The sequence below is a fragment of the Culex quinquefasciatus genome, chromosome 3, assembly GCF_015732765.1.
Source record: "Culex quinquefasciatus strain JHB chromosome 3, VPISU_Cqui_1.0_pri_paternal, whole genome shotgun sequence".
In the NCBI taxonomy this organism is placed as follows: Eukaryota; Metazoa; Arthropoda; class Insecta; order Diptera; family Culicidae; genus Culex; species Culex quinquefasciatus.
Genome location: NC_051863.1, coordinates 186,377,867 through 186,396,620, shown reverse-complemented (window position 1 = coordinate 186,396,620; position 18,754 = coordinate 186,377,867). Strand labels below are relative to the sequence as shown.

The 18,754-nt window shown below is 40.7% G+C and overlaps 1 protein-coding gene across 1 annotated transcript; it reads right to left on the bottom strand.

Moving 5' to 3' along the window:
- Window positions 1–276: 276 nt before the first annotated feature.
- LOC6040104 (probable medium-chain specific acyl-CoA dehydrogenase, mitochondrial) lies at window positions 277–12,021 on the bottom strand. The gene is made up of 4 exons (XM_001849518.2): window positions 11,793–12,021; window positions 10,875–11,139; window positions 1,362–1,462; window positions 277–1,297 (listed from the first exon to the last, which is right to left on the bottom strand). The coding sequence occupies exons 1-4, from the start codon at window positions 11,808–11,810 to the stop codon at window positions 413–415; spliced, it is 1,269 nt and encodes a 422-aa protein (XP_001849570.2). The 5' UTR covers window positions 11,811–12,021; the 3' UTR covers window positions 277–412.
- Window positions 12,022–18,754: the final 6,733 nt, after the last annotated feature.

The window sequence follows — 18,754 nt, the reverse complement described above, 5'->3', positions numbered from 1 at the left end:
TTAACTGTAAATAAGGGAAAAGAATTAGTATTAATTCCAAAAATGTTACTAGAATTTGTCAAAGATTAAATGATATGATTTAAACAATTTTTTTTTAATTTATTTAAGACTCGGATTATTCCAATAAGAAAATTAAACCAAGCAGAACAGTTTCCCACATGTATGCGTGCGCTTCCTAATAAGAATGTAACCCACACGTAACTCAGAGTAAGTCATATGAAAGCGCCCAGATGTCGGCAACCACGTTTCGAAGAGCAGAAGTAACAAGTTCGAACATTTTAGTACGAAATAGATTGGTATGAATGCTTTATTGCAAATATAATATGGTTTCCTCACTTACGACAGTTTTCCCTACAAACAAAACACACTAAAAAGAAGTATAATTAGAATTATCGCTGCCCAGCACCCTCGTTTAGGCCTTGCCCTTGGCCGCATCGATCATATTCCTCGAGATGATCAGCCGCTGGATCTGGGACGTTCCCTCGTAGATCTGGTAGATCTTGGCGTCGCGCATCAGCTTCTCCACCGGGTACTCAGTGTTAAAGCCATTTCCGCCGAAGACCTGCACCGCGTCCGACGCGACCTTGTTGGCCATATCGGCTGCGTAGCACTTGGCGATCGACGCGTAGTAGCTATTCCTTCGGCCCTGGTCGACCTCCCAGGCGGACTTCATCGTAATCAGGCGGGCCGTTTCCACTCCGATGGCCATGTCGGCCAGCATAAAGGACACGGCCTGGTGGGCCGCAATCGGAACGCCGAACGCCTTGCGTTCCAGCGCGTACTTCATGGCCTCGTCCAGGCATCGCTGGGCCAGCCCGACGGCACCGGCCGCCACCGGAGGGCGCGTCTTGTCGAACGTACCCATGGCAATCTTAAACCCAGCTCCCTCCCCAATCAGCACGTTCTCCTTTGGCACGCGAACGTCCTCGAAGGTGATTCCACGCGTATCCGACGCTCGCTGGCCCATGTTCTGCTCCTTGCGGCCAGGCGTCAGCCCAGGAGTCTCGCGCTCCACAATGAACCCGGTGAAGGCCTTCGAGGCCGGGCACTTCGGGTCCGGGTTGGTTCGGGCCAGCACAAAGTACCAGTTGGCGACGCCGCCGTTGGTGATCCACATCTTCTGCCCGTTGATGACCCACTCGTCGCCCTTCTTCTCGGCGCGCGTTCGCACTCCGTTGACGTCCGATCCTGCGCCGGGCTCGGTGACGCAGTACGCCGCAACCAGAGGTTCCTCTATCAGACGGCCAAGGTACTTTTTCTTCTGCGCTTCGTTACCGGCGATGATGACGGGGGTTTGCTGAAATAAAGGAAGTTTTTGTTAGATATCTGAAGGAAACTGAGATTTCGCAGGTGAAACTTACTCCGAGGCCACTCGCCTCCAAGGCGGTCATGATTCCGGTGCAGCCGTAGGCCAGCTCCTCCGCGATCAGGCAGCTGGTCATGATGGACATGTCGGTGCCACCTGAAATTAAAACGAGAAAATGATTGATTGTTGTAAATATTGTCGACCTTATGAAAAAATATTAATCTTGTTAATTACAAGTTGAGGAACTCATCAAAAACGTGATGTCACTTACACGAGCTTGACGGAAAAAATATTTAAAATGACCTATCAAAACAATTGCCGTAGAGTTGGTCTTATCAGTGATTGCAAGTGTACTACTCAGCAGAGGAAAAGCGTGATCAACTATTATGCAATTCAAACTAGGAATCATGAGTATTCCGAGCAAACTTTGTTGTTTATTAGTAAACAATTTATTTAGGTTTGATTTGGGAATAGAAGTCGATTCATTTTGATTTTTTTAGGATTTTTCTTCAGAAAAGTGTATGAAAATCGATAGGTTGATGTAGCAATCCATCAAATTTCTTATGAATATTTAATATGCCTCAAGCAAGTCTGGATAACATATTAAACCTCTAATAAAAAGTATCCGAACCACTATCAGATTTCTAGCATTCTTTGAAATAATCCCAAAATCCAACCTCAATACGACCGAATAAAAATCTTTTCTTTGAACAATTTGTTAAGCAGCTATTACACTACGCAAACAAACTCGCACTTTTTGACAGTTTGCCGGTTTTCCTGCTATGTTGGTTTGCCTGGATCTGTACATTTTGCCTGGTTTGTTTGTTTGTTTGTTTGTTTGTTTGCGGTAGTGTAATAGCTTCTTTATGAACACACAGCAAAAAAAACGCCCGAATACAAATTCGAGCATAAAACACACAAATACCTAAATTTCCATGAAAAAAACATCAATTTTGGTTCAATACAAGCAGAGATATACTCAATTTCGGGAAATAAAATTTGACTATCTCCAAAATTTCTGGATTTAATTCCTATTCAAACGAAGTTTTATCTAATAAGCAATCTTGGAAACTATTGTATTGGTGTTCAAAGTTAAAAATTGCTCCTCTGCTCCTAATAATAATAATAATAAGTTGATATTATCAACAGCTACCTTTCGAAAGGGCTAAAACCACTTATTTTGGATGATTGTTTTTTTTATTTGCCTTTGTAAAGTTTTTTTTAAATTGCGAAAAAAATAATTTTTAGAAAATTTTACCTTATTAAAGCCGTTGCAAATATTTTTTAAAGTTTATGTAGGCCCCCCCCTTCAAAATCGCTTGGAATTTTTTTTAACTTAATTTTGTTTACACTTAAAAAATGTAATAGAAATAGAAGTCTTATCAACTGGAAACAATAAGAAATGCATTTTCCTGCGTTTAAAATCATCCTTAGCTTACTTGAAGCATTTTTTGTAGAATTCCAGCCCCTCAAAAAGTTTTCTTTTCAGTGAAAAAAACTCTTTTTAATTCAAATGTTGAGACCATTGCATGTTATTTCATTTTTCAGGCAAAAAAGGTGCAGGTGGTTATGTTACACATGACCAGTATGACAAAGAACTTTGCAAGATGGTTGTTGAAATTTTCGATTACATTGTCTGGTCCAAATTTCCCAAGATTCACTAGATTCATAATTACCATAAAAATTGATACCCATTTTGCCCCTACTCTTATGGTTCGGCAAATGTCCCCCCATCGGAACATCACCGTGGCCTCCGGCCACTTCGGATTGTGGCCACTTCTGCTGAAATGTCAAATTTCATATCTAGTATCAAAAATCATAAAGTTTGATACCCATATTGCCTCAACTCTTATGGTTCGGCAAATGTCCCCCCGCCCCTCGGAACATCCCCGGGCCTCCGGCCACTCCTGATTGTGGCCACTACTGCCGAAATGTCAAATTTCATATCCAGTATCAAAAACCATAAAGTTTGATACCCATATTGCCCCTACTCTTATGGTTCGGCATATGTCCTCCCATCGGAACATCCGCGGGGCCTCCGGCCACTCCTGATTGTGGCCACTACTGCCGAAATGTCAAATTTCATGTCCAATATCAAAAACCATAAAGTTTGATACCCATATTGCCCCAACTCTTACGGTCCGGCAAATGTCCCCCCATCGGAACATCCCCGGGGCCTCCGGTCACTCCGGATTGTGGCCACTACTGCCGAAATGTCAAATTTCATGTCCAGTATCAAAAACCATAAAGTTTGATACCCATATTGCCCCAACTCTTACGGTCCGGAAAATGTCCCCCCCATCGGAACATCCCCGGGGCCTCCGGCACTCCGGATTGTGGCCACTACTGCCGAAATGTCAAATTGCATTTCCAGTATCAAAAACCATAATGTTTGATACCCATATTACCCCAACTCTTATAGTCCGCCAAATGTCCCCCCATCGGAACATCCCCGGGGCCTCCGGCCACTCCGGATTGTGACCACTACTGCCGAAATGTCAAATTTCACATTCAGTATCAAAAACCATATAGTTTGATACCCATATTGCCCCAACTCTTACGGTCTGGAAAATGTCCCCAATCGGAACATCCGCGGGCCTCCGGCCACTCCGGATTGTGGGCACTACTGCCGAAATGTCAAATTTCATATCCAGTATCAAAAACCATAATGTTTGATACCCATATTGCCCCTACTCTGATGGTTCGGCAAATGTCCCCCCATCGGAACATCCCCGGGGCCTCCGGCCACTCCGGTTTATGGCCACTACTGCCGAAATGGCAAATTACATATTCAGTATCAAAAACCATAAAGTTTGATACCCATATTGCCCCTACTCTTATGGTTCGGCATATGTCCTCCCATCAGAACATCCTCGGCCTCCGGCCACTCCGGATTGTGGCCACTACTGCCGAAATGTCAAATTTCATGTCCAGTATCAAAAACCATAAGGTTTGATACCCATATTACCCCAACTCTTATAGTCCGGCAAATGTCCCCCCATCGGAACATCCGCGGGGCCTCCGGCCACTCCGGATTGTGGCCACTACTGCCGAAATGTCAAATTTCATATCCAGTATCAAAAACCATAAAGTTTGACACCCATATTGCTCCTACTCTTATGGTTCGGCAAATGTCCCCCCATCGGAACATCCCCGGGGCCTCCGGCCACTCCAGATTGTGACCACTACTGCCGAAATGTCAAATTTCATATCCAGTATCAAAAACCATAAAGTTTGACACCCATATTGCCTCAACTCTTACGGTCCGGAAAATGTCCCCCCATCGGAACATCTGAGGGGCCTCCGGCCACTCCGGATTGTGGCCACTACTGCCGAAATGTCAAATTTCATATCCAGTATCAAATACCATAATGTTTGATACCCATATTGCCCCTACTCTGATGGTTCGGCAAATGTCCCCCCATCGGAACATCCCCGGGGCCTCCGGCCACTCCGGTTTATGGCCACTACTGCCGAAATGGCAAATTTCATGTCCAGTATCAAAAACCATAAAGTTTGATACCCATATTGCCCCAACTCTTACGGTCCGACAAATGTCCCCCCATCGGAACATCCGCGGGGCTTCCGGCCACTCCGGATTGTGGCCACTACTGCCGAAATGTCAAATTTCATGTTCAGTAGCAAAAACCATAAAGTTTGATACCCATATTGCCCCAACTCTTACGGTCTGGAAAATGTCCCCCCATCGGAACATCCCTGGGGCCTCCGGCCACTCCAGTCCAGGTGGTGGCCAGTTCCAATGATCGACTCCCGCGACTACCATGTCTTAGCTGGTCCTTGCCTCCAAGCCATCTGCTCCCAGACCTCCAGGCCGTCTGCTACCGGGCCACCAGGCCATCTGCTTCTGATGTGTTCTCGTCGACGTCCAGCAATAGAATGACTTTTCAGGACCGACCGAGCCGAGTTTTGTTGGCTCGTCGACGATCCGAAAATTATGTATGTGTGAGCATTTAAACAACCAACGCGAGGTCCGCTTCGGATGAAACCTCGGTAGGCACTGAATTTGTCTGAGGCTAAGTGCTAACTTAAATAGTATCGCACGGCATGTTGCAACCATGGTGCTACATTCTCGCGTGACAGTTCCACGGAAGGAGGAGGCAAGGCAAAATTTGCTAAGTGCTAGATACTTGAATCTGATTAATGTGTTCGGGAAAGGTTGCGCTTGACCAATCAGCGTTCGCTATTCTTTAGTAGTTTTATGTTAACTTTTAAGTACTTAAATAAATAAGTACTGTAATAAACATGTTTTAAGATCATTAAGTAAGTCTTCCCTTTCGTTTGATGGGTAAAACGTTCAAATTGGTCGAGAGGGAAAAAAGATACAATCGTTTGAAATCTTGCACTTTTTTCGAAAATTTGCTTCTACGCGTTACATTTCGCTTCGCGAAAAATCTGGATTGCTACCCTTGTATAGAGCCCTAAGACAAAGTTCTTTGTCAAAACGTATGGTAATTTTCGATTTTTTATTGAAAATATTTTTTTGGATTTGTATCAAACAAAATTAATTTCAATGAAATTTTCCGAAAAAGTTTGACCATTGCTTAAGTCGCTCGAGGCGGGGTTCGATCCTCCGTCCTTTGGATTGGTAAGCAAAAATGCTAGCCACTAGGCCATGACGACTTGGTGAACTTGGACTGGAATTAGGAATACAGAGAGCGGGTTGTGGCGCAATAACCACGGCAAATAGTGTCCAGGGCATTCGTGGAAATACAATGTCCCATCCCAGAGGGTCCCTGAGTACCAAACATTCTTAGCATGGTGCTCCCAACGAATACAACCAAAAGTCTCGGAGCGCATGGTGGTGCCCAAGTAACATTTTTTTCCAGGAGTTCTACACGAGCTCTTCAAGATATCTACAGCATAGCAGTTTGGACCACGGTAGGATAAAATTCTCTTCAAAACTTCTTCAGGAGTTTGGAAGAGTACTTGAAGAGAGTTTTATCCTACCGCGGTCCAAACTGCTATGCTGTAGCTATCTTGAAGAGCTCTTGTAGAACTCCTGGAAAAAAAATGTTACCTGGGTGTGTTCCCACGCTTCTTCCTCCCCTGTCGATTCAGAATTGTGTTGTTGTTCGAACACTTTGTGCACAACGAACGGAATCGACGCAACACCTTATAATGTGGCCCTCTTAAACCTTGCGGTTTCGTCAACGGATCCACAGGCGTGTATCGTTCTTTTTGCGACAAGACTCCGCCTCCCGGGTCTCCTAAGTGTGAAGGTATGGGCACGGGGAGAGGGCACCGAATACCTATATTTACACATAGAATTTTTTGCGTCCGCCCCGGGATTCGAACCGGCGACCTCTGGATTGTGAGTCCAGTGCGCGGTCCGATTGATCCACACAGGCAGACAACTTTGTGCACAAACTCAACCCAATTACGAGTCATCTCTGCGATACGGCTTTACGCAGTAGGCCTGGCCGCTTTAACGCTTGTGATGTTTCAATGCATTCCGATGCAATGGCGCACTACAAATGTTAATAAATGAGAAGAAGAGTGCTAGGCGTCATCTAACCTAAGGCACTCTCCAGGATCCCTTCGAAAGATTGGCTGCGCTAGGGTCTGATTAGATTAGATTAGATTAGACAAAAAAATAATTTTTTCAAACTTCATCGCAACAGTGCTCATTTAACTCCACAACATAAGCATAAGCATAAGCATAGGTGCCCACCCGCAGTTGCTACTCCGTTATTGACCAGGACCTCCAGAAGTTACATCCACGAGCCGTGGAAGATGAGTGGGCGCTATCTTTCCTCGCTTCGCAACTTCTCAAAGGCCCCTATCATGCTGATCAATACCGGCGCCGGCTACGACCAGTGGTAGGGTCACGGGGAAGTGGATGGGAATGTTAGTCCGATACTTGAGTGATAGAGACCGCCCAATCGACTGCTTCTCCGACAAAGTATCACATGAGTTTTGAGGGGTTAGTAGATGGGTATGAGGTCAGGATTCACGAGTGGCAGTGATGTGACCATGAGCATTTTGTTTATCTTTTGAAATTTTAAATCTTAGGCAGCCGGCTGCGGAAAGATAAATAATTGATTATTTAAAAGTTTGTTTTAATCGAACGCGTGCCAACCGAGCGGTAGTGCTATGGGCTGGACTTATCAGTATATTTTTACTGTTGGTACAATTAAGATAACGCGAGCAAATGTCAAAAATAGTAGATGAGTTAATACTAAAGCTGCCAGTTGGAATAAATTATTACGATCAACGAATATAAACGAAAAGAAAACAGGACACCACGTAACCGATTGTAATGAAATTAAAACAATAACTTAAACGAACTTAACCGGCGGCGTGCCTTCCTATCAACGATGATAAAAGAAGGACTTATAAATTTAAAATATAAAAAGACTCCAAAAATACGTTGCATAGTAACCGCGAAGTCCCGCTACTCACAATCGAATCCGAAAAATAGCTATCTAGAATTTTAAATATAGTATTAATTCGACCGCGATCCTCCAGAAATTCTTCGTCGGCGTGCCTTCCGATCAACGGTGATGTAAGAAGGGCTTTATTCATTAAAATGATTTTATATCATAAGCCTTAAAACATATTCGTCGGCGTGCCTTCCGATCATCGATGATATAGAAAGGACTTAATCCAGCAATACGACTTGCTTGTCTCGAAAAAAAAAGAATTCGGATCGTTTCTATCTAAAACTATGTAAAGAGAACAAAAATAAACTCATTGGCCAACGAACGCGCGAACTAAAAATAAAGAAAAAAGAAGAAGAAGAAGAAGAAGACCAATCACCCCATGCACACAAACAACGACACAAAAAAGATGAAAACAACACGAATCAGAAGAAATCCAATCACCCCATGTACACAAATAGCGACACAAAAGAGATGGAAAATAACCCGAAAAAAAACAGGACTGCGCGTCCACACAGGCACCGCACTACTCGCACTCAAACAGCGACACAAAAGAGACGAAAAATAACACGAAAAAACAGGACTGCGCGTCCACACAGGCACCGCACTACTGATGCCATTATTTAATTATCGCTCATTTAACTCCACAACATATAAAAATACTTGGAAAATTAGAAAAAAAAAACGTATTTTAAAAATACAACTTTTTGTGATAAAATGTCAATTAGAAAATAACGGGAAGGATTTTCCTTGCACCTTATTTTAATGAACTAATCACACCAGATCGAACAGGAAATTCCTTCTCAAAAACTAATATTGAATTTTAGTTTTTAGTTTTCAGTTTTTAGTTTTCAGTTTTCAGTTTTCAGTTTTTAGTTTTCAGCTTTCAGTTTTTAGTTTTTAGTTTTTAGTTTTTAGTTTTTAGTTTTTAGTTTTTACTTTTTAGTTTTTAGTTTTTAGTTTTTAGTTTTTAATTTTTAGTTTTTAGTTTTTCACGGCGTGTTTTCTGGGCAACCTTAAGGAGAAAAAATAGTCATCCATACTTTCAAAAGTGTCTTATAGGAAATTTTCTCAGCTTTCCAATGCTTCTTAGAGCGAAATGTTTCATCGGGAAAATTCTGAGATATCTCTATTTTAAGTTTTTTGTTTTAATATCCTTGATCATTTATTTGAAACTTTTAAATAACAGTCCAGGAAACTTGTCAAATGATGTGTTTCATGTGTATTTTACTGACCAAAATGTGCAAAATAAGACAAGAAACAACTTTTTAGAAGGTTGCAAACCGCTAAACATTTTGAAAATTAAGTTTTATCCGAACTTTTGAATATGTGGGATTTATTCAAATAATAAAATAATAAAACCGTATTGAAATATTATTTTAACAAGAACAAATAGATTATTACATAATTGTTGTGTACAAATAACACCAGTCTGCTCTGATTCAGCTTGGAATTAGCTGATACAACCGAAATTTCTACAGGATTGAGATTGATAGGGTATTACAAGATTTTTATGAATAAATATCATATTTCCTTAATAAAACACTAACTAGTTGCATGGATACAAAACATGTTTTATACTCGAAATTATACTGCAAATTACTGTTGCTAGTTTTAGGAGAAATACTTTTCAATAGTATGAAATGATTGTTTCAGTTTTTTTTTGTATTGAATGATCAAGGAATTAGCAATATTTTAGAAGTTTATAAGACTCTCATCTTAAAAAAATATATATGTCTTGATTTTTGTTCAAATAGTTTGGAAAGAAAGTTTCTGTTAGATTTTTTTTTTGTAAAAATACAATTTAATTTTTGTTCAAACAAAAATAAATGTTTGTGACGGTGTTTTCAGAATTCTGAATTGGAAGACTCGAGTTTTATTGTTACTTTTAAGTGCATTTTCTACAGAAAACATTTTATAAATATATTTTTTTATTTTATACTCATGAAAATATGACTTTTGAAGCTTGCTTCAGTAATATGTAGTACATTTTTGATTTCAAATCATATTTGTATTTATGTTCCTGGTTAATGTTTGCTTAAGAAAATATCAAATTTATTCATTAAAATTCAATAATACCATTCACAATCACAAACCTGCCAAAGTTTCGGTTGAACAAGCTAAATCAGAGTAGACACGTGATATTTGTACACAAAGCATATGTAATTATCAAATAATTCTTGTAAAAAATACATTTTTACACTGTTTTACGATTTTAATTTCTGAATAAATCCCATGAATGTATTCAAAAACATAGACAAAACATAATTTTCAAAATGTTTAGCGGTTTGCAACCTTCTACAAAGTTGTTTCTTGTCTTACTCATCAAAATGTGCAAACATTTTGATGAGTAAATGACTCATGAAACACATCATTTGATAAGTTTTTTGAATTGTTAGTATAAAGCTTCCAATAAATAATAAATGAATTTAAAACCAAAAAACTTAAAAAAGAGATATCTCAAAAATTTCCCGATGAAACATTTTGCTTTTAGAAGCATTGGAAAGCTGAAAAAATTTCCTATAAGACACATTTGAAAGTAGCGATGACTATTTTTTCTTGATAAGGTTGTTCTAGAAAACACGCCGTGTTTTAGTTTTTATCAAACTCATTTGCAATTATATGATCTAAATTTCCAAATCCTCTAATCTAATTCATACATCATTATACAACAATCAACACCTACTGTCACCTCAATTAGCTTAGCCATTATTCTTCGTTTGACAAGCGCCACTTACTTCAATCAACTCCCCTTCAACAGGTGTTTAGCTTAACATACCCGCCCTAGACTATTAAGCCATTGAACCCCATTATTTCCAGCATGAGCAAATCGCGTCTTTACGACAAAACTTAGTCACACTACTAATGCACCTAAACACCCGACTTAAGGCAGCCAGTAATCACAGCCGAGCGCTTTTTCTTAGTCGCGTGAGCAACGAACGGTACTTAACGGTACCTGATAAATGCCAATAGCGGAATTCTTCACTGACCATCTCAACAAGTTAATGCGTTTCGAGTTGATAATGAAGGTGTGTGCACTTCATGTAAAAAGAAGTATTAAAAGGCAACAATTGGCGATGCCACCCTAGCGGGGTCACAAGTCAATTGCGCCTTAACTTAAGACCGCCTCTTCACCTTAAGATGAGCTGTCAAACTGTTTAACTCACCGATCTCGGCCGGCACGTGGTTGTTCATCAGGCCCAGTTCCCACGCCTTGCGGATGATTGGCCACGGGTATTCGCCAGTTTTGTCGTACTGGGCCGCCACCGGGATGATCTCCTCGCGCACGAACTTCTTGGTCATGTCGACGATCTCGGTCTGCTCGTCGGTCAGGGCAAAGCTGGGCCCCAGGCCGGAACCCTCAACGGTTCCGGGGGCAGCCTTGGTGGACAGGGCGCGCCGCAGCGTGGGCCGGACGGCCGATTTGATGAGCTGGAGAGAAGAGAAGGTTATCAGTTGCCGGTGGAACGATCTGGAACAATGTTGTTCGGGGGAAGATGACGAGCGAATTTCAGACGCTTATCAGGTTGGTTTGCGGAATCTACAGTCCGAAGTATCAATCGTAGATAAGACCCCCGGGTGGTGGCTTAAAGTAGGACAGCGCCAAAAAAATGGTACAACGTATTTTGATAGCGGACTTGGGATTTACGGAATTACTGGCAATCGCTGCCTGATAGAACCCTTTCAAGTTATTCGGATAAGGAATTCTATTTAAAATTCATTTGGTTTATTGTAAGTTGTTTCAGTAGTTCTTTAAGATCCATCGGCCAAACTGCTTTTTGCGAAAATTTGATCTATGCACCATAATTGAGCAATAATATCATTAGTCAAAACAACCTTTCGGCGAAATGACCATAAAGAGATCAACATCAAAATGCACAACCAGCGAAACTAGCCGGCACAGATCGTTCGCGAAGAAACAACTTGTTTACGGAACGTCTCGTCTAAGTCGAGAGTCCAAAGTCCAAAGTTCGACGCTACAATACAGTGAAAGACCATCGTCATCGTCCAAAGAGGACTTGAAAATGGCTACGTCGGCATTGCCAAAATCTCAAAATAAGCCCAAAACTACTTTCACCACTTACCTGCGAAATGGCGGCCATCTTGCACCGAGTGTTACGAAAAAACGAAAATTCAACAGAAATAAAGTTAAAAAAAAATTAACACTTCCAACCAACTACGTAGCTCGCGGCGAACGAAATTCAACTATACGTGCAATTGGCTCTACCGCAACGTTATCAATGAGAGCGTAGAGTTGTACAACCCACTCGAGGGTCGACGATGAGGCTGATGTTGCAACTGGCGACGACACTGACCGACGAAGGTGTGCAACATCAAATTGGACGGTATAAGTTGGAATGAGAGAGGAGATATGAGTAGAGCGTAGAGAGTAGAGAGAATAAATTTACTAAAGGGGAATTAAGAGTGTGACATAAGTTGAACTTATGACACAGAGATGGCGGTAGTGGGAGTTGTTTCGCAATCTTTTGAAATATTTTTATTTTATTTTTTAATGTTCAGTAATTTTAAAGATCTGAAGATCAACTAGGTATCTGACAACTAAAAAAAAACTTCTGGAAAAAACGTACTTCTAATCCAACGAAAAGATAAATCCGCTCTATCTTTTTTACCTACACACCTAGATTTCTTTACCGAATTTGGTAAAGTTTACCGAATTTTCAACTGCTTAACAGTTCAGTAAACTGAAAACTACCGAATTCGGTAATATCGTATCGAAATTCGTTAATGAATTTCAGTATTGCTCATCGTACAATCGATTTTCCGTAAAAATTGTTCATATTGACAGATGGTTTACCGGTCTTTGCGTTACCGATTTTTCAACTACCGAATTCGGTAAAAAAATGTCAGTGCGTATAGAGTTAAATATATGTGCAATTCTCTCAAGAATTAAATATTTTAAATTTTTTTTTACTTGAATCAAATTTTTCTGTACTTTTTCTATGCCAAAGAACTCATTTTGCATAATTTGTTCGTCCATTCAAGTCTCCATACAATTTCGGCAATCATCCATACAGAAAGGTTATTAAAATACAGTACAGACTCGACTGTTCGATTGTTCGAAGGTCCGCCATCTTGAATTCAGAAAATATAAATAACATTAGCGTGGTTTGGGTGTCATACTTATGCTCGACAATCAAAAATAAGACGATGAATTTTTTTTTCGTGATTTGATTATCTGAAGTGAAATTTTTCCAAGGTTTTCGGATAATAGAGTCTGAACTGTATTCTAAAATTATTATCTTGAGAAGGGATTTTTGAATCAAAGTTAGCTTAGAACTTTTTCGAAAAATAAAAAATAAAAATAGTAGCTTTTTTGTAATTTGAACATTCACTCATATAATGAAAAAAATTGAGCAAAATAATTATTTTAAAATTCTTCTTTTTAGATTTGATTTAGAAATTCAAATGCAATTTTTGAGATATGGAGATATGGTCAAAAATCATTTTGCAGTGATGCCAAATTTGCGAAATAGTCATGACTTTGAATAAAGATTAAATTTTTTTATCCTTGAGTATTAGATAAAAATCAAAAATTTTATGAAGTTTTCTCTGTATCACCGAAGGAGTGTCAAATTTTTAAGAACTCAGCAATTTTACGTCCAATTTTTCGATGATAAAAAATGAAAGTATCGTGAAACATTCCGAAAAATAAAATTTTTCAAAATTTTGAAATCATCTTCAACACTTATTAATCAATTATTTTTGACTACAAGGTCGGGGATGATTCGAAAGTTTTGAAAAAAAATCCTAATTTGACAATAATTTCATAAATAAAGAAATGTGCCTGAAACATAGGCCCTTAAAAAATAACGGTTCCTTTTCTCGATGGCAAATTTAAATTTGGATGTGAAAATAATGCCATTTAAATTTCAACTTTTTCCTTGTTAATTTTTAAACTTATTTTTTATTTATATTGACAATATTACCAATTGAATTTTGACCAACTTGTTCCATAGCTGAAAATTATCTAAAAAATGCCATCTTGAACATCCAAGAATAAGTTTGTTATCTTAATTGATATTTTGCGCCTTTTAATAAAATATTGAACAGTGGAATGAAAAACGAGTTTTTATTAAAATAAATAAAAAAAAACCTCATTTGAAATTTATTTGAATATTTTTATTAATTATTTATACTTCTGTTTTGAATGCAAATTTTGGATCAAATCTTTTAATTTGTAATTTTTCTCTTATATTCTATAACTTTCAAGTTTTTCTCTAGAATTTCGAATAAATAAGAAATCTAATTGAATTTATGAATTTTTTTGATAAGACCAAAAAGTTTATTTTGCGCATAGGTTTTATATCGTGCAGACTAGGTACATATGCTGAGTTTTTTTTGAAAAATAATAAAATACCAAATGAATTTCAGAAAATATGAACCATATCTGGAACAACATTTGGAAAGGGTGCATAATTTGCATCAAGCACAATAGGCTGACCTCTCCAGCAACCTTTCAATACTGCGGGTTGGGCTAAATAATTACCCGTTGTCTCATAATTTTTAAAACAGTTCCAGCTAACAAAATGTCATGCGCCCTTTTCAAAAATTTGAAAAGGGCGTTAAAGTTAATTTTTAATACAAAGTCAAATTTGACTTTAATACAGATTTTCAATATGAATTGTGTCGTTTTTAAGTAAAAGGCATTCTCAGGTAAAAATTAAAAAAAAAATCAATCAAGGGACCATTAATAAACCACGTGGGCACTTTGGGGAGAATTTACAAAAAATGTCCAAATGTCCACGCTTTGTACAAAAAAGATTGTCCACGAGGGGGCGAGGTTAAGATTTCCAAAAAAGTGTCCACGTGGTTTATGGATGGTCCCTAAAGAATATTTTATGCATTTGTCAGTGTAGGTAAGGGACCATCCATAAACCACGTGGACACTTTTTTGGGAATCTGTTACTCTTCTCCCCCTCGTGGACAATTGTCTATACAAAAAAAAAATTGTATGGATCGTGGACAATCGCCATAACCAAAGACCGATTTTCAAATAGTTTATTAAAAAAAGGTAAAAATATTTCTATGTTTTTCATATAAAAAAATCGTAAGTTATTGATTTTTGTTTTTTTAAAAGCAAATTTTTTTATTTGGACTTCGTCATGCACACGGGATATGTCTTAAGAGTCTTCATCTCAAATTTCAGCTTATTTGGTCCATCCCTTCTCGAGATATCGTAGCACCCGTAAATCAATTAGGTGTTTAGAGAAAAACGCTCAGAAAATTTGACACCCCGCTTCAGGGTTGTTAAAATATCAAAATATCAGCGCTCAGCAACTACAATTATCTCGCCTGAATATTCATGCCTCAAATACAACTGCTCTTCTCTCTTCATTGAAACTCTCAGCGCCGAACATAGCCGAACACGTTTTCGTGTTTACCCACTCGCGATTGACATTTTCCTTTTCTCACTCATTCCCGCTTCCACGATCATCCTACCGCGACAGCGTTTAACCACAAAAGCCGCCACAAAACCAATTTCGCAGACGCAGTTTAACGGGACGTCATGCGTGGCCAGCTCCAAATCGCCATCTCGCGTTCTCTTATTGCAGTTTTCGGAGAGATTGAGAGACTCAGCGGTGAGAGCGCAGAGTCGAGGAAAAAGGGAGGAGTGATAAAGCGAGAGAATGACATCGCTGGGAATCACGAGACACAAGAAGAGATCTCACAGGCTATAGTGACGGCCGCTATACTCTCGGATATTTTTGGTGCAGAGATAATCTATTGATAGCTTTTTTATCACTCATTTGCAACACTGCCCCGCTTTGTGCATGGCAAAATTTAGAGCTTAATCCGTCTCTTACTCAGTTTTTTCATGATATATCTTCTTAAAACCTTCAGGAGTGATTAAAAATCATCTTTTTAGTTGATTCGTAAATTATCTGTAGGGTAGAGTAGTCATCAATGAGACACGGGGAACAATGATAAAATGGCTCTCACAAGTCGTAGTTTCAACCAATCAGGCTCATATTTGGGGGAAAGGTGTATCTACTGGATACACGTCTGCTATAATAGTGACTTTGGTTATGGACGCTCCCTTGAAAAGTTATTCATCATTGTTATCCGAGGATTCGTTGGTGAAGGTTGTCTGAATCAACATGACTCGTCGCGTCCCGGCGCAAAACGCCGGCAATATTGCCCTACCTGCGGCTCAAGCAGGCAAAAAAGTGGGAATTTCCAAAAGGAAGGTTGAGGCCTCAACTGATGGCCAAAAACCGGGGATTTCCAAAAGGAAGGTGCTTTTGGAAGTGACATCGAACAGCAAAAAGACGAAAAAGAGCGACGGTACTGTACCGATGGATGAGGAGGAGGAGAACTCTTCGTCGCACGAGGAGCAGCTATTGAAGAACAACAAGTTCGCTGGACTGCCTGACGAGGACCAGGTAGCGGAAGCAAAGGAGAATGAAGTGAAACAGCGAAAGGAGAAACTGCCTCCTTTTTATGTGAGGCAATCAGCAGCAACGATCGACTTTCGAGCGGGGCTGGTTGAACTCATCAAGTCTGGGAAAGTCCTAGGCAACATTCGTCTGTGTCAGGACGGATTTAAGGTGCTGGTGCAATCCAGGCAGCACTATCAACTGGTCAAGGACTACTTGACCGAAAACGAGGCGGAGTACTTTACCCATGATGTCGTCATGGATAAGCCGTACAAAATCGTCGTCAGAGGTCTGTACGACATGCCAGTGGAGGAATTAGCTGCCGAGCTAAAAGTTTTGAAACTGGATGTGTTGGCCGTGCACAAAATGAGCCGACGCAACAAAGACATCAAGTACCGTGACCAGCTCTACCTGCTGCATTTGGCTAAGGGATCGACGACGCTTCCTGAGCTGAAGGCAATCCGAGCGGTTTTCAACATTATCGTGTCGTGGGAGCGATACCGACCAGTGCACCGTGACGTCACACAATGCTTCAACTGCCTGGGCTTCGGGCACGGAGGTAAGAACTGCCACCTGAAGCGTCGTTGCGCCAAATGTGGTACCGATGCGCACATCACATCCCAGTGCATCCAAGATTCGCTGGTGAAGTGCCTCAACTGCAACGGTGAGCACTCGTCAACCGACCGAAAGTGCCCCAAGAGAGCTGAGTTCGTGAAAATTCGGCAGCAAGCATCGACGAAGAATCAGCCTCAGCGTCGTAGAACTCCTCCAGCCCTGGTGGAGCAAAATTTCCACCTCTTCAACCGCGACGCCAGGTCCCGAACTTGGCACCGTTGCCGTTGGATCCCAGGAAGAGAGCTGAGATGAATCATCCACGGCCGGGTTCCAGCCAGGAGCCGAGACCGCCACCACCGGGCTTCAGCCAGGAGCCAAGACCAACCCAAGAACCAGCAGTTGAGGAAAATGGTAATGATCTTTACACCTCAACCGAACTCCTCAATATTTTCAAACAGATGTCCGCTGCACTGCGTGGATGCAAAACCAAGACCCAGCAGATTGAAGTGCTGACCTCGTTCGTCATCCAGTATGGATCGTAGGTCCCTCAAGCTGCTGAATTGGAACGCTTGCTCCATTAGGAGGAAGAATTTAGAGCTGGTGGATTTTCTTCGCGAGAAGGAGATCGACGTAGCTGCCATCACGGAAACTCATCTGAAGCCCGGTGAAAAAGTTTATCTGCAAAACTACAAGATCGCGACGCAGCTCGACAGGACCACCTCTGGAGGAGGAGGTGTGCTTGTCGCTGTTCATCGTGATCTCAAGCCACGCCGGCTGCCACACTTTAAGCTGGACATCATCGAGGCCGTTGGGGTGGAAATTCCCACTTCGGTTGGCCCAGTACTCTTCATTGCTGCATACTGCCCACGTCAGGTGAATGCCAGAGATGGTTCAGCAGCAAAACTGAAGAGCGATATCCAGAAGCTGACACGGCGGAGCGCAAAGTACATCATCGCTGGTGACCTCAACGCGAAGCATGAAGTTTGGGGCAACAGCAGGAGGAATCGGAACGGAGTGATTCTGCACAACGATCTGCAAAACGGATACTACAACGTTGTGAGTCCGGATCGTCCAACGAGGGTGGCTCGGTCTGGGAATCACTCAATCATCGACTTCTTCATTACCAATATGGCTGAGAACGTGGCTCATCCTGAGGTGTTTGAAGAGTTGAGTTCTGATCACTATCCGGTGGTTGTGGAGGTTGGAGCTTCCGTTACTCCGCAGCGGCAACCAACCCGGAAAGATTACCACAACGTTGACTGGCAGCAGTTTCAGCAAGTGGTAGACAGCAACATCGACTATGATCAACACCCGGAAACTTCTGCCGATATTGATCGTTCGCTGGAGGTGATCCAGCAGGCTATCAACCAAGCAGAGGCTGCCAACGTTCGGGAGGTTCCTGTTAATTTTAAGGTAACTGATATTGACGTAGATACTAAACACTTGATTAGACTTAGGAATGTTTATAGGAGACAATATCAACGGACTGGGGACTATGACAAAAGATTTCAGTGAACAATTTGAACAAAATCATACAAGACCGACTTGACAATATCAGAAATCAAGAATTTTCAAAACATGTAAGCCAGCTTGGGAATTATTCAAAACCATTTTGGAAACTTTCAAAAGTTCTTAAAAACAAACCAAAGCCTATTCCTCCTCTTATTGTTGAGGATTCTCCTTTGATTACATCCGAGGAAAAGGCAAATGCACTTGGGCTTCATTTTGTTAGTTCACATAATCTTGGCGCTTCCATGACCAGCCGTAAAGAAACATCAGTTGCCAATAGTATTTCAACAATTAATAACTCTACCTTTGAATTTCCTGCAGATTCCCATGTTTCTGGTGAGGAAGTCAAAGTTGCAGTAAACAAATGAAAAATATGAAAGCTCCTGGCTTTGATAACATTTTAATCTGGTGTTGAAAAAACAGAGTGATCAGTTCTTTCAACATCTAGCCAATATTTTCAATAAATGTTTGCAACTTGGTTACTTCCCTACCAATTGGAAGCTGGGCAAAGTCATACCAATTTTGAAGCCTCAAAAGATCCAACATCGCCAACAAGTTATCGTCCCATTAGTCTTTTGAGTAGT

Bases quoted from the DNA above. Each gene is read 5' to 3' on its own strand.
- LOC6040104 (XM_001849518.2), bottom strand. The intron at 1,463-10,874 runs GTGAGTTAAACA...TTTTAATTTCAG, and splicing joins CCACGTGCCGGCCGAGATCG to GTGGCACCGACATGTCCATC. The intron at 1,298-1,361 runs GTAAGTTTCACC...CCTTTATTTCAG, and splicing joins TGGAGGCGAGTGGCCTCGGA to CAAACCCCCGTCATCATCGC.